The sequence below is a fragment of the Saccostrea cucullata genome, unplaced genomic scaffold, assembly GCF_032062105.1.
Source record: "Saccostrea cucullata isolate Sc308-1 unplaced genomic scaffold, CSIRO_AGI_Scuc_v1 ctg16, whole genome shotgun sequence".
NCBI lineage: Eukaryota > Metazoa > Mollusca > Bivalvia > Ostreida > Ostreidae > Saccostrea > Saccostrea cuccullata.
Window position 1 is genome coordinate 375,953 of NW_026933130.1, and position 14,559 is coordinate 390,511.

General features: G+C 33.3%; 1 protein-coding gene and 1 long non-coding RNA gene across 8 annotated transcripts; one reads left to right on the forward strand and one right to left on the reverse strand.

Moving 5' to 3' along the window:
* Positions 1–233: 233 nt before the first annotated feature.
* LOC134237320 (uncharacterized) lies at positions 234–12,436 on the reverse strand. 7 transcript variants are annotated; one of them, XM_062719427.1, is made up of 8 exons: positions 11,420–12,436; positions 10,615–10,647; positions 6,489–6,509; positions 4,852–4,951; positions 3,986–4,114; positions 1,975–2,940; positions 1,196–1,282; positions 234–366 (listed from the first exon to the last, which is right to left on the reverse strand). In XM_062719427.1, exons 1-7 carry the CDS (start codon positions 12,343–12,345, stop codon positions 1,214–1,216), a joined length of 2,244 nt encoding a protein of 747 aa, XP_062575411.1. In that variant the 5' UTR covers positions 12,346–12,436; the 3' UTR covers positions 234–366; positions 1,196–1,213. The 7 variants fall into 7 exon arrangements, 3 of the variants coding, with proteins under 3 accessions (XP_062575411.1, XP_062575408.1, XP_062575410.1); XR_009985805.1 differs by having other exon boundaries at positions 351–366; positions 2,007–2,940; XR_009985807.1 differs by lacking the exon at positions 10,615–10,647 and having other exon boundaries at positions 351–366; positions 2,007–2,940.
* LOC134237322 (uncharacterized) lies at positions 4,972–6,147 on the forward strand. Its single transcript, XR_009985809.1, has 3 exons — positions 4,972–5,135; positions 5,295–5,461; positions 6,017–6,147. It is a non-coding gene; the product is annotated as an uncharacterized LOC134237322 (long non-coding RNA).
* Positions 12,437–14,559: the final 2,123 nt, after the last annotated feature.

Below are 14,559 nucleotides of genomic sequence, written 5' to 3' on the forward strand. Positions count from 1 at the left end.
GTCCTCGTGAGTCAAACCCTTTTCTCGTCGACGGCTAGAAAATTTTTCTTCATCAGAAGATTCCTCACTGCTACCAGAACTGGACTCGTCAGTTGACTTCCACATTGGATGTTCACGGTCTTTCAGCCAATCAAAATGACTCTTTCCTTTCATGCGAACCTGTTGCAGAATATGCTTGATCCGCCTCTGTTCATATAAATGTGCTCTGCCGGGTTCTTTAATTTCCGGAATAGGTTCCACCATGTCTTTGATGTACTTAAGTTTAGGCATTTTAGCTCTTTGTCTCTCTTTTGGCTTATTGACGGCTCGGAGTAACTCAAGTTTCTCAAACCAGGTTAAATCACTCTGTGATGCAGTAACTTCCTCCTATAAAAACAAACATTTAATATGATTTAGATTAACTATTTTAAGTTATATTTTGAGAAATAATTGCTATTGGGATGTAAAATATCACGTTAGGACAATTCATTTATTTGCTGATCCTCATTAACATTGGCAACCGCTAAATCTAGTCTACTGACAAATACTTAAAAGAATATTTCAAAGTCTTAGAAGTGTTAAGTTTGTCAACAGATATGGATAAATATGACACAGACAACGTTTATGGCAATATACAACTTTATATTTTTGCCATGTTAAATACATGCCTGCATGCAAACGTCAGTCCTGTTATTTATATTACAGTATTACAACAAAAAATATGTACAATCAAACAGATGACAATTCAATTCTGAAAATAAACCACATATATAAAACATTAGTCGATGTACATTATCAGATAAAAAAGAAAATGTTAAAGCTTGATTCCCTCAAGAGCTCAAGTGAAATGATCGAAAGCGAAAGACAGCATGAACAGTATTTATCTTGTGTGAACTTGATATGCAAAGAGTGATGCTACTGAAAGGGAGAAAAGTTTTTCTTCTTTGAAAGTGTAGTACAGAGACAGTTCTAAAGAGTATGAAGACAGATCTGTATATATACAATATAAAGTAAAATTCTATGTACATGTACAAGGTTAGAAGGATACATTCCGGAAAAGGAGAGACAGTTTCCCATGCGCCTTTGTGCGAGTTACTAATAAAAGTCTAAAAGTCGTAGCTTCAGTCTTAAAGCTACGGACTAGAAGTGTTAATACTATATACGGTTGAAGTGTTAGTATGACTACATCGTAAAAACTACATGGAAACCCTGATACCTTAAAATTAAATGAAGTCTACTTTCTGAGGGGATCATAACGGGCCGCTAAACTGACGTAGGCCCGACCACTGGCATCAAACCACATCTGAAAACGAGGCAAAAACATGATGCTGACTTTCGAAGAAGATCACAAGATTATCAAGTTTCACAACATTCTTTTAATAGATTTGAATTTTAAAATCTATATTGCATGTTTGGTATTTTGAAATGAAAAAATTGGGAAGCAAACGTGATATCGTATTAAATTGTGTTCAGGGAAATTGTGTAAACCATATATCTGGGAAAGATATGGGACAATTAGTCAGGGAGTGAATAGGTGTTGGTTGAGGGGATTTTTTCTACGATGATCCAAATCTTCTAAAAACTGATACAATAAAATGGAGGATATGATAAAAAGTTACGGCAATATCTTCTACAATCACAATAATACAACTTAATATTTGAAGGAATTATGACTACCTAACAAACATGCAAAATGTAAGAAATCTTGAATACACTTTAAAAACAAAATTCTTTATCAACAAAGTAATACGAAACAATGGTATTTAAAGTTCTAAAGAATGATTTCGTATGTTTTGTAAAAACTACACGCATGCAAGTTACACTCAACTTGAAAGTGAGTACAAGCATCACTAGGCAACCAGTTAGTTTCTGAAGTTAATGCGGTACATTGGAAAAACTGGGTAGTGATTATTTTCAAATTATTACATTCCATCCACTGCAGTCAAGTGATGTTAAGCAAGGTTAAAAGGGGTGGTAAAACGTAAAGCCAATCACCCCTTCAGCCATGGACATGCCATGCTTGTGACCTGCTTGCTGTTCCTGTTGACGCCCCTGCGTTGCTAGAATGTTGGAATCACTAAGGAGATACTCGGCTACTTTTATCATTGATTCTTCGTCTGCTTCACGTTGTCGGCTGCTCTTGCGTGACGTTACTGACTTCCTGTCAATTTCTCCTTTTTCGTCATATTTCCAATAATGTAGTGTTGGATCGGCTGTGTGAGCATTCCGGCCATCTTTAGCACTTTGAATGGATCCTGTCTTATCAGATTTTAGACTCTTCACACTATGACAGTCGGGGGCACCTTTTGGTCTATGAACTGGCTTCTTACCTTTGTTGTTTATATATCCTGCATATTTCTTCCGAAGGTTCTTCATAAGCTTTGTCTTGCTTTCTTTCAATGACATGATACGAGGCGTTTCAATATCATTTTCTAACTCGTCCGCCACAGCAGTAGCTACTTGTGTTGATTCAAGTTTCGCTTGATCTCCAAGATTGATGTCAGATGCAACCAACATTCCCTTCACATCTTTCTTAATCACTGGAAAGTCGATTCTGTCCTCTGTTCTTGATCGGAGCAAACGCGGGCTATAACATTCGGCAACTGCTACAGCAATCTCTGGCATGCCAGGAGAAGGTGTTTCCCTTTTGGTGTTTTTGAGTCGAGAGCGTGGCTGAGGAGGGGTGGAAATTGAAGGGTACCAGGTCAAACTTCTGGTATTCAAAACAGTCACACTATTATCGAGCATCATTTCATTTGGAAACACGTGATAAGTACAAGAAGGTTCGAGGTTTTCATTTTTTACACGTATATCTGCACCAAGACATGCCGTGGATAGTCTGCTTATACTAATGGCGTCGCTCTCTTCCGAATTATCCCCTTCTTCATCTTCTGACACTGATGCCCCAATGTCCAAATCGATTCTGTCGGACTTTGGAGTATCACATGGATGTGTTCTAGTCTATATTTGAAAGCAAAAATTGCAAAGCAAAATATTACGTGAATAATACCCCAAAACGTAATGAGTACAAAATTGTTATACCGATTGAGCACCACCACCATATAGTTTTTACAAAATCATATCAAAACCCTTGCTCTTTAATTTCAATCATCAATTAAATTTAGTCAATGGATTATATTGTCCTTTCACAAATCTAAACTAAAAGCTTCGTTGTTATTGTTTTTCTACAACATTTGCTATGTGTACATGTATCCCGTCTACTATTTCTTGCCTCTGGTTATTCAGTATCTAAGTATCCTAATCCTATTACTCTGGCTTAATTAAATGAATTAAACCTAAAGGTACTACATGCACCTAAAAGTGTTTCTATTCGCATATCTACACGTGAAACACTTGAATGCCTTTCGATTGTAATTATATATAATGCAATGATATAAATTTAAATCAGAAAAGAATCAGGATATATAATGAACACCTTTTGCCACTCCAAAGATTCCCGCCACACATTCGGTGCACCCTGAAAGGCAAGACTACTACCATTACAGCATGAAACTTGCATCAAAATTTTACACAAAATTGCTTATTCTTCTCCTTGCAACGTTTAATAGTTTCTTGATTAATTTCTAATTTTGTATTTGGCAAGCAAAGGGGAAGTATTTTAAAGATAAATTTAAAATACTTGAAAGATTGTAGGGTTTGAAAGGGAGTGGTTCACCAATGGTGAAAGGGATAATGTCACATTAATTGAACTCCAATTTTAAGTTATTTGAAGATTATCATTAAACTCTTCGGACAGAATTATGGATTAAAGACTGTGCATTGTTAATCTTCTTAGCGGTATTTGGGGTTTTGGGGATATTTTAAACTCGATCCTGAAAATCTTGAATCCAGGTTGATTACTGTTTCTACGAGTTATAAGTGAACAATTTGTAACATTAAACTCTCAAGTGATGCAGGTTTCATGTGCACTAAGATGCTGCAAGACTAAGGCAGGTGTAGGGAAAAACTCTAAGACAAAATTAACTGCAGGAGATCATGTTCATACGTTATTCGGATGCTCATAGAACTCGGTGGAGGAAACTGTTGATGGTCGCAAAATGGCGCGACCCCTGGTGTCAGACAAAACGTGACCTAGTGTCCTCACTGACACAGTGGTAGTAAAGGGTCGTTGCCTCTGATTGAATAAAATAGTCAAAAACATGAACTGTTGTTGGTGGAAAGTCAATAAAATTGTCAACTGTTTTAGAAAGCAATATGATTATCATATAGAGTTATATTACATTTGATAACTGTAAATAAAGCGAAAAACTATGGAACAACCATGATAAAAATGATTAGACACTCGAATCCGATTCTGAACTTACACATTCTTCCTCTGAAAGTCGGATTCACAGATCGAGGTTCCAATCTAAATTAACCATGGTATGTTCCATCGCTTTTCCATCCGTTGTACTAAGTTACCTACTTGTACACTTGCCATCAATAAACACTACTGAATAATTTATTTTTGGGGTCATTATAGCCAATGTAAGTATAACTAATAATTTCTGCATCAATAATTTCTCTGAAATCAGTGTTCCTTTATTACAAATAGATCATACTTCGTACCAATATCTTTGGGATTTTTTTTTTCTATTTATTCATTTATTTTCATATTTGTTGTATACTTCGTTCATTAAAATAGTAGATATGAAACAATATTTCGAAGAAATCTCTATAAGCCTTTGAATGGTATGTGTAAATGGTTTTAGTTTGAAGAATTATCAGACTCGATATATATTGGATCCATATACTAGTACTCTCAAAGAAAACTAGCCTAATAATGAAAATAATACAATGTATATTTGTATATGTGAGATTTATCAGTTGGTAAACCGGTGCGCTAGGAAGAAGCCGATAATACTCATCTACCTGTTTGTCTGTTGCTACACATGCCAGTGTGTCTAACGTACGGACTCCGGTAGTGGATGGCGGTGTTACGGTTTCCACAAGTTTGTTCGGATTGTTTTGCCTGAAATAAAATAAGAATAAAAATTATAATTTTAAAGCCAATCGTATACAAAAGAAGTTCTTAATGGATTTGGTGCAATCCAGTATTGACTTTAAAAGAATAAATTAATAAAAGATTTTCTTTGAATTCAGGAAAAGATGTCTGCACTATTTTTTTAGACGAAAGAAAATTATCAGGACTTATTGTGAGTACAAAGCTATCAATCAATTCATGTCATTTTAGAACCCCAAACCTGAAAAAAAAAATATACAAAACATAATTTCAAAGTAAAAATCACCTCATAAACCCTTTCTATGTGAGTCTTATCACAAGCATTAATCGAACAATTATTTGCCCATTTCAGACGCAAAAAGTCGTAATCATTTCACAACACAAAATGGCGTGATTTCACTTCAAAACAAAAATGACAATCAGGACTTATTCTAGAATACACTGTATTCCAATTAAGAGTCTGTGGACAGCATAGAAATAAGGACGGAAATCGAAGAGTCTCCGTCTTTAGAAATGAAGGTATTCAGTGATTTAAATCTACTGTGCTATCATCGGCTACAATTACTGACACACTGCTTCCAATGTGCAAATTTAACAACTGTGTTTAAAGAAATACACATGAAAATTGTATTTACTAAAGAACTGTTTAAATGCTATTTTAAAGCGTTATTGAGTTCCCAAGTTTAATCATTTAATGCATACAAAAGTAATTTTAAAAAGTAAATAGAAAACCAGAAAAGTTTATCGGAGCCTTTGACACAAGTTGCATTTGCTACGATTTGTGTGTATAGCCTTTGCAAAACTATTGTTATGACAATTTCAAACAAGATTTTGAAGCGTCTATATCAAACAGTCTGGAATTACACTAAATTGATATACTGTTTTTCCTTGCCCTCCTGAATTCCAATCCTGCAATACAGAACAGTGTAGTCAGTGTTCTGTCACTCTTGGTTGTTCAACCATTCCTCGGCTCTAAATTGTGACTTAATTACAACTGTCACGCCAATATGTACCTTTTTTATGAGTTTTAAAATTCATTTTTAGTGTCGATAAATTTATGTCGATACAATACAGGTCTTACAAGATGATACAAAGAACACTGGATTTAACGAAAATGGAAACGAGAAATCTGGAAAATGCGAACAAAGAGTTATGTATGAACAGCTAAATTGTAATATGGATGTACAACATTGTGCAAAAAGCAATCTGAAAACAACGAAAAAGCTGTGAGGATACAACATGGGCTCGCAGGCAAAATACACAATTATAAATGTGAGCAGAGTTCGATATATGATAAAGACGTGGGTTGCCATGAAAAATGTTTGAATACAGACAGACAGAAAGACGACACAGAATACAAACTAGAACAGTTCATTAACTTGGTGCTAGTAATTACATAGAAAAAATGTCATGGTTAAATCAAGTCATATTTGGCCTCGACATTTCGAAGTACGCGTGTTTTCTAAATAAAATTATTCATTATTAAAAGAGATATTTTTTTCTAAAACCAATAATAAAAAGCATGTGTTTGTTATGTATAACTTACCGACTCGGTAATCGCCAAGCTCTACAGAGGGACAAAGATGTAAAACATCAAACAAAGGTCAGATCATTACAAATATAATGCAATTTATTCTGTTTTCGGCCAAAGTGCAAGTCTTACAGAATTGCCAAATATTAGTTACCACCATATTGCTTTTAATTTCCACACATTTATCCACATTAATGAAAAGGTATCTAAAAAACATCATTACCGGATCCAACAAAGGTCTGAATGCTTTGTGCTTGTATACAAGGTTAAAACTGAACTGGCAATGCATGGGGAAACAGTAAATTTATTTTCAATGAAGACAGTTAAATGTGTTAGCTTATAATATTGTTCAAGCACAAGAAGAGACTACAATCAAACTGGCTGGTGACAAATATTTTAAAAAAAGGTAAACATTTACAAGCACTTGTTTACATTTACAAGTACCTGTTAACTTGTAATCACTCGTTTAAATCAGAAATTACATGTATCTCTCCGTATTTTGTAAGGACAGATTTTACGATGACTAATTTTAATTTTCAAAATTACATTGTATATGTATTTGTATATAAGATTTGTGGTGGCATCCTTCATCTACGGGTCGTTTAAGTATTAGTTATTATAAGGTGAGGATTTAATCCAATAGTGACTGTTTTGTCCCTCCCTTGCTCGCTGTGTCAGCTCGGCATAGATAAAGCATTCAAAAAAGATTTTCTGCTTTGTTGGTCTTTTCTTCCAGAACAAAGTTCTAACAACAATATACGATTTATACCTACAGAACCCAGTTATGTGTCCTTAGGTTTTTGTCTTGGGACATTTAATAATCTCGTGTGTATTAATCCATCTTAATGATAGTTTATAAAATGAAAACTGAACTTCAAAATTTTGATAACACGTGCCGTTGCCTTTTATTTGGAAACTTTGAAAAGTTTGTCTTTGACATTCAATAATATCCAAGATATTCATGTATCTGCTTAGAGAAAAGGTTTATATCTATTTTGGATTTTGGATATTTTGGATTTCACAGATGGCAAAATATTAGGTCAACTAAGCTAATGGCTAAAGATGCTATTTTTACTCACAGATATAGTTGGAGGGCACCGCCCCTAGGATTTTCAGGGTTTCAAGAATAGTTAAATAAGAAAAGATGCTCTCGCCATTTTAAAAGGACTCAGTAAAAGGGTTATGCATGAAGGAAAACGGCTTGTACTACTCCCTTTCCAGAAAACACAAGAAATAGGTTTAAGTTTAGGTTTCTTTCTGGGTTGCATTTTTTTAGTGGATATGAACCCATCTTGGAAAAAATTTCTAGATCTGTGCATGTAATGAATTGATAAATAAAAACTAGCAATGATTTTTGTCCCTACTGGATTACTAGAAGTCCAAAAAAAAATGGAACGTCAAAATCTTAAGTGTTGCAGCACTGACATACAAAATTCATTTGTTCTATAAAACTATTGGAAAAAATACCTGGTCTCATATTATATGAAAACTCTCTTAAATATGCTTATAAAATAAAAATTATTTTCATATTAATTCCAACCTTTTCTTCATAAGTCTGAGCACACTCTCTAGCCTATTTTTTAAAATTAATTAATTATAATTTCATGTAAAACTCTTTTCTCCTTTTTTTTTTTACAAATAAAATATATGGACTTAATCCATTTACTGCATTTTTTTTTCAACATATGTACTATGTTCAACAAATTGTCTACACTTTTTGGAAGGTAAACAGTGATATCTTAATAGGAAAATGCTTTATCTTCAAATCCTTTTCCTAAATCAAACTTTTATTTCTCTTTATGTGTCTGTATATTCATTCTTTTAGTAATTAATATTGAACAATTACAGACAACATTTGTTTGAAATATTGGTGTTTCTTAAAAAAATCAATCAGAAAAACCCAATAATCCCACTGAAATTAAGGATGTGCATGTATACTTGACACCCGATGCTTTCAGAAGAGTTGCTATAATTATAAGGCTTGGTTTCTTTTGAATCAATATTCCCATAAAACCTTTTCAGATAAAAAGACAGTGTAGAAACATTAAGTCGGCTACACCTTCCACTGGTTTCTAGGGTTCTAAATGATTACAAAAAATGAAGAAAACAATTTGTTCAAGAAGTAGCTCATGAAACATTGATTTCACATGTTGTGTTTAATCTCTAATTCCCAGGCAAGGAAATAAAAATGATTAATATCAAGGTGAAAGAGGAATTCAGATTGCCATTAGGGCCTTATAAAAATTCTCTGTTATTTGACTCCCCATAAATCCGCAACAAAAATGGATAAATCTACAACATTGCCAACATATGTTCTGTGATGGTCTGCTTTTAAAATTCTAGCTCTGACATAGTTACATTGATCAAGTTTGACAAATTCAGTAAGGTTCTAGAGAATACATCTTATGAGAGAGAACCCCCCTCCCCCAAAAAAGAAGTGATCAATTCCTTCAGACTGAAAATTTGCAAGAAGTAAATCAGATTGTGTTTTGCTTTGATATCAAGTTCAAGAAATTATCAAATCAGCTTAATAGATGTTTGTGCCAAAGCAAACTGTACATATCAGCTATCCAAACTATGGACTTGAATTTCCCATACAACCTTTTACTATGATAAATCTGATGGTAATTCATGTCTAAAAAACAATTTTTATATATCATTATGTTACTTAATAAGTATGGATTCTGTAAGTCAAACTAATTTTATTTACCTTTATAAAAACATTTGTCCTAAAAGATAAGTTTCTACGATTGATTTACAGGGGTATATTGTCTCCTCTGATCTCAGTATTACACAAGCAACTAATAAATAATCAACTAGTATATACCCAGTATTTATTACTTGTAGGTGCAATAAAGAAGAGAGTGACAAGATGCCCCTGATTGATTATTTGAGGGGTACATCTGAATACCTTTATAAATGTTTAAGTACATGTATATCATGATATCATCTAACCAAAGTATGATAAATCAATAAATTATTTTAGTAATTCTAAAATCCTAATTATAATGTGATGGTAATACAAATTCCCCTTAATGAGGAATTACTAATTTAGTCTGTTTGGAGTTCCTATGCTTATTTTATCGAATGAAGTGATTTAAGATTAATCACTTTAATACCTAGTGCATTATACTGCAAACACATTAAATCATTCTGTCTCTTAATAAACTACTTAAAGGAATACTCTAGACTGGTGGGCAGCTATCCAGTATATTTCAGGGTTTGTTTATACAATCATACAATTCCATTAAAAAAGAAATGTAATCTGATTTCTATTGTGCCTGAGCAAATATTGTTTGAACTCCAACACTTGGCCATTTTATTAACTGGACTGTTAAGGAAACGAAACCATTTCATTCAATGTCAGTTTAACTTTGATTACATTGATAGGGTAATAAAATACTTTTGATAGATCATTTGATTAGGTTATAAGAGATTTTATTTTTCCTTGTGCGGGAAAACAATTTGCTTTCTTGATACACATATTGACCAAAGAACAATTTTCCCTGTACCCAAATTTGTTTCCATCGATCAAAGCCTCAGTGGGGTACCTTTTTTCTTTGCAGACCAACAATAAAATCTACTCAGTACTTTACCTGTATATTTACATTATTGAATGCGAAATACCTTTCTATCAAATATGCTACATATAGCAACCAGGTCTCTCAGAGTGAAATGGTTATTCTTATTTAGACTTAGATAACCAAATAATTGTATGAATGGTTAAAAAAAATGACATTCTGAATTGGTATGTGTAAACTTCTGTGTAAACAGAACTTATTTTCAACCATTTCTTTCCTATTGAATAGATTAAAAAAAATTAATTAGAATTCCTCAACTCAAATGGAAATCAAGCTATTCTCTCTCTCTCTCTCTCTCTCTCTCTTTGCAGAGTATTAAGCATGCAGGCAAATGGAAACTTCAACAAATAGGACAGGGAACAAAAGCCTTGGAGAGGGATTTGTTCCTAAACTCTGCATGCTTTGGGTTTAGGGATATGCACTCTATATAATTATGCTCCCTGATTAATAAACATGGCAAATTGCAATACATGTATGCATAATTGTGGGCTAACAGTGTTTGATTATAAAAAATCTTAACAAAAAAGGTGCATATGATAAAACTACAAAGTCTTTACTACCTGACACCTAAGAATGTGTTCCTCAGTTTGGGTCTGCAGACAAGAAGAGAGAGACATGTTAAACACTTACAGGCAATGGACACAGCTGAAGCACATGCCAGCTGTCCGATGAAGACATCATGCTACACTTTGTCATGCAGATAGAGAAAGATGCAAAATGAGCTATTTTGACATTTAATGTTACATGATACTCATGCAGAAACAGTGTTTTAAATATGAACTCTTCAATATATATTTTGAATTTCAATGAAACAACCTACAAATTTAGCACATAAACTATGATAAGATATATTGATAAATATACATGTAAATAAGAAAATATGCTAAGAAAAAAATCTTATTTCATGCTTTGGTGAATAATTTTCCTCTCCCATGATAATATCTAATTTCACCAATACTGGCATGCATGTGTTTGCACAATTTTTCAATCAGTGAATAACCTTAGAATTACCCTCAAATATGCAAAAGCATGTACCAAGTCAAAGTGTGTGAATATGCCTTACTTTCCCTCACACATTTCCACATTCTTTAAAAAGCATTCCTTATTTGAAACTTTCAAGTTCACTCTACCTTTTTATGTAATTTTAAATCCTAATCCTGTTCATTTGAAGAGTTGGAAGCAAATATATGTACCTTTAACTGACAGTAAATACCTGTTAACTGAGATATTTAAAAAAATGTACAAATATAATGGTATTAAAAATAAACAGGAATACTTGTTTGTTCTCAGTATGTTGTAAATATCTTGTTTGATTCTTAAATTAGTGAAGACTTTAAAATTAAACTGGCAAATCATTATACTTACACAGATATGGGAGGTCTCTTAACATGTCCATTAGGAGGGGCTGCTGGCACAGAGACCTTGGTAGGGACTTTTCCTGAGGGGTACACTTTGGCTGACTGCATGCGGGGGGAGGGATGCTCAACTCGCTCCGAATTCCGAGATTCTGTCCGACTTGACCACATCATTTGACAGTCTGGTGACAGTTTGTATTTGTATGCTTGGCTATTTTTTTCTGCCTGGTGATGGTGATTGTGCTTTGTACAAACATGTCCATTAGCTGTATGAGGTGAGTTGGGTGGTTGATGAGAATTGGCACTTTGGACTCCCTGAGAAGGAGAATTAGACTGATAACCAGCCAGTGAAGTAGGTTGTCTGTTCGTGTACTGAAGGGCAGCTGTGAGGTATTTCTGAACTTCTGAAGCACAAGGAGGGGCACCACAGTTACAAGTATTCTGCTGCTGAACGTGTATTTGAGAGGGCGACTGACCATGTCGACGAGGACCATCGCCCTGCACTCGGTCTAAAGCACTGTGGGACTTAAAACCTAATCCATTAGTATGCTCCCTTCGGTACTGTTCAATGTAAGCACGGATATCTCCATAATGTTTGAATACAAAGGAGTCTTGAATAGATACCTGTTTATTCCTGAAATCACGCCAAGGGGGTGGGGGTTGTTTAACACCCTCTTTCTCCGGTTTGCGTAGAATAACTTTGGGTTCACTTACCCAGCCTTGAATTTCTTCATTTTTCCCAATACTTTTGGAATTCACAACTTTTGATTCTGTATTTGTGAGGTTGTATTGTGAGTAGAGTTCCTCTGCGTGTAATATTTCGTCTTGTTCTATCAATTTAGTTTGCAACTGTCTATCCAAAAAGAAATTAAATTCGTGACTACATTCTGGATTTTCTTCAGATGTCATATCCCTACGAATTACGGAGATCGTCATTTATGCCTCTTTTTGCGAGGTTTAAACTAACCCTTCTCTACCATCGCCGACCTAGCCTTTACTGTTGGCAAGCAGACAGCTTTGTTTTGGCTGTTCCGTTTACTGGCTTTAGCAGGTGCGCGAAACCGGTACCTAATTTTTTAATGTAAAATCGCTTGATATATAACGATACTTAAGTATATATGTAAATTATTTATATGTAACGATTTTTTTTCGCAAAAAAGATATGGAATACATTTTCTTACTCTTTTTTTCATATTTCCCCCATTATTACAAGGATATAATTCCATTCCAAGGGCGGTAAAAGAAATAGAAATTGGACATGTATTGTTAGTCGTAAAATATTTATGTTTCATTGATCTGTGTTTATGTTATATAAATTTCTCTACATATTTCTTCCTTTTTATTTTCTTATATTTTATACTTGAATTACACAAAATCATTGTAATATATTCATTCAAGATTGCGACAAAAGTTTTCAAACACGGTTTTCTATAGTAATTCGATAATTTCTCGTTGCAGATAAAATTTACATATTTTTTATTCTTGTTTTTGTATAGGTCGTCACAATATAGTGACCGATTATTATTATTTTATTAAAATATTTCTAAAAGTTTTTGCTCAATTCACTCTTAGTGCTTTTGAAATAAAATATTTGCAAACTTTTATCATTGTCGTCACACTACTTATATTTCGTCGGGAAAATAACTTTCGGAAGTTTAAATATTATAATTTTTTTCATGGTGCATGTTGTGTATTAATAAAAATGAAAACTGAAATTGTTAAAAAGAGATATATATATACACTTACAGTCTATATCGTTTTTGAAAGTACCTAGAGAGAAACATTAGATTACCTGTAAAAGTCAGCCGAAAAAAAATAATCCTATCTAGTAATTTTTTTGTCACTTTATTTTTTTTTTACATTTTCCTTCATATGATGATAAGTGTGTGTGTGTGTAATGCACATTTTCAAAGATTATTTGAAAGAATAATTTTTTTTATATACATGTAAAAAGAAATCAATGTCCGAGTCAAAGTTTGTTGTAGTTCAGACAAACCAAAAAAAAACACGAAATCACATCCTGAAACCAAGCGCTTAACATTTATCCGAAAGAGGATTGAAAACACACACTTATTGATTCCTAAGTGTGACGGTGTAATAGGAAATGTTTGAAAACAAGAGAAAGAACGGAATGGTGCTGGATAAAAGTGCAAATATTTTATTATTTATCTGATCAGTATGAAACCTTTAAAGAACCAGTAAATCCTGGTTAATTTTATATAGAAAATATTATGAATTATGATATCGTGATATTTAACATTTTGAGGATAACAAACAGTCAAAATTTATCTCAGTATGGGACCAGTACCATGTAAAAATATGAATTTTACATGTAGCTATACATGTACCTTGTAAAAAAGTTGATGCTCCATGCTATACATGTGTACATGTAGATACACATCTAAAAAGGGATGTAAACCTTATTTTTCATACACAATTTTTTTTTTGATTGATGAAAAAAATAATACAGTTTATGCAAACCTTTTTTTTATATTCTTATATTTTGTAATAATTTACCATTTATTTGTGAATATAAATAATGTACAGGCAAGTAAAGTTACCACAGGTAAGGGAGGTGGTCAGCGTGTGTGGGTTGTAATTAGCTGGAGATCAAAAGGTGAGAATTAATTCATAACAGCAATTATAAGGTCGTACAGCAATTATCTGACCCCCTGTGACTGAACCTGAAAACATATAATTTGTGTTAATGTGAACATGTGTATATAGAATAATCTACCGGGAAGTTTGATTGTCTAACAATATATATTTTCTTAGTCAATAAAACTTGGGCTTTATAGCTGATTTTACATACCCAAACAAAAACTTTTCTTAACAAATCATGCCAAAATCACATACAAATCATATCAAACTCACAAATTCATGAGTTTGAACTATGATTTAGACATGATCCATTAAATGGACCAAATTAATTGTATGATCCTGATGTGGTTTGTTTCTGGGGTATGAGTCTGCTATGGCGATTCTGAAGTGCCATTAACTTAGAAAACAAAGGAACATGAGTTTGAAATGATTCGTTAACTTTAACTGCTAAAAGTTTGTGATTTTGGTTTCTTAACTTTGTCTTTAAACTCCATACGAGTTACACATGATCTGTTAACTTCTCTGTTGAGAATCATGAGTTTTATATGA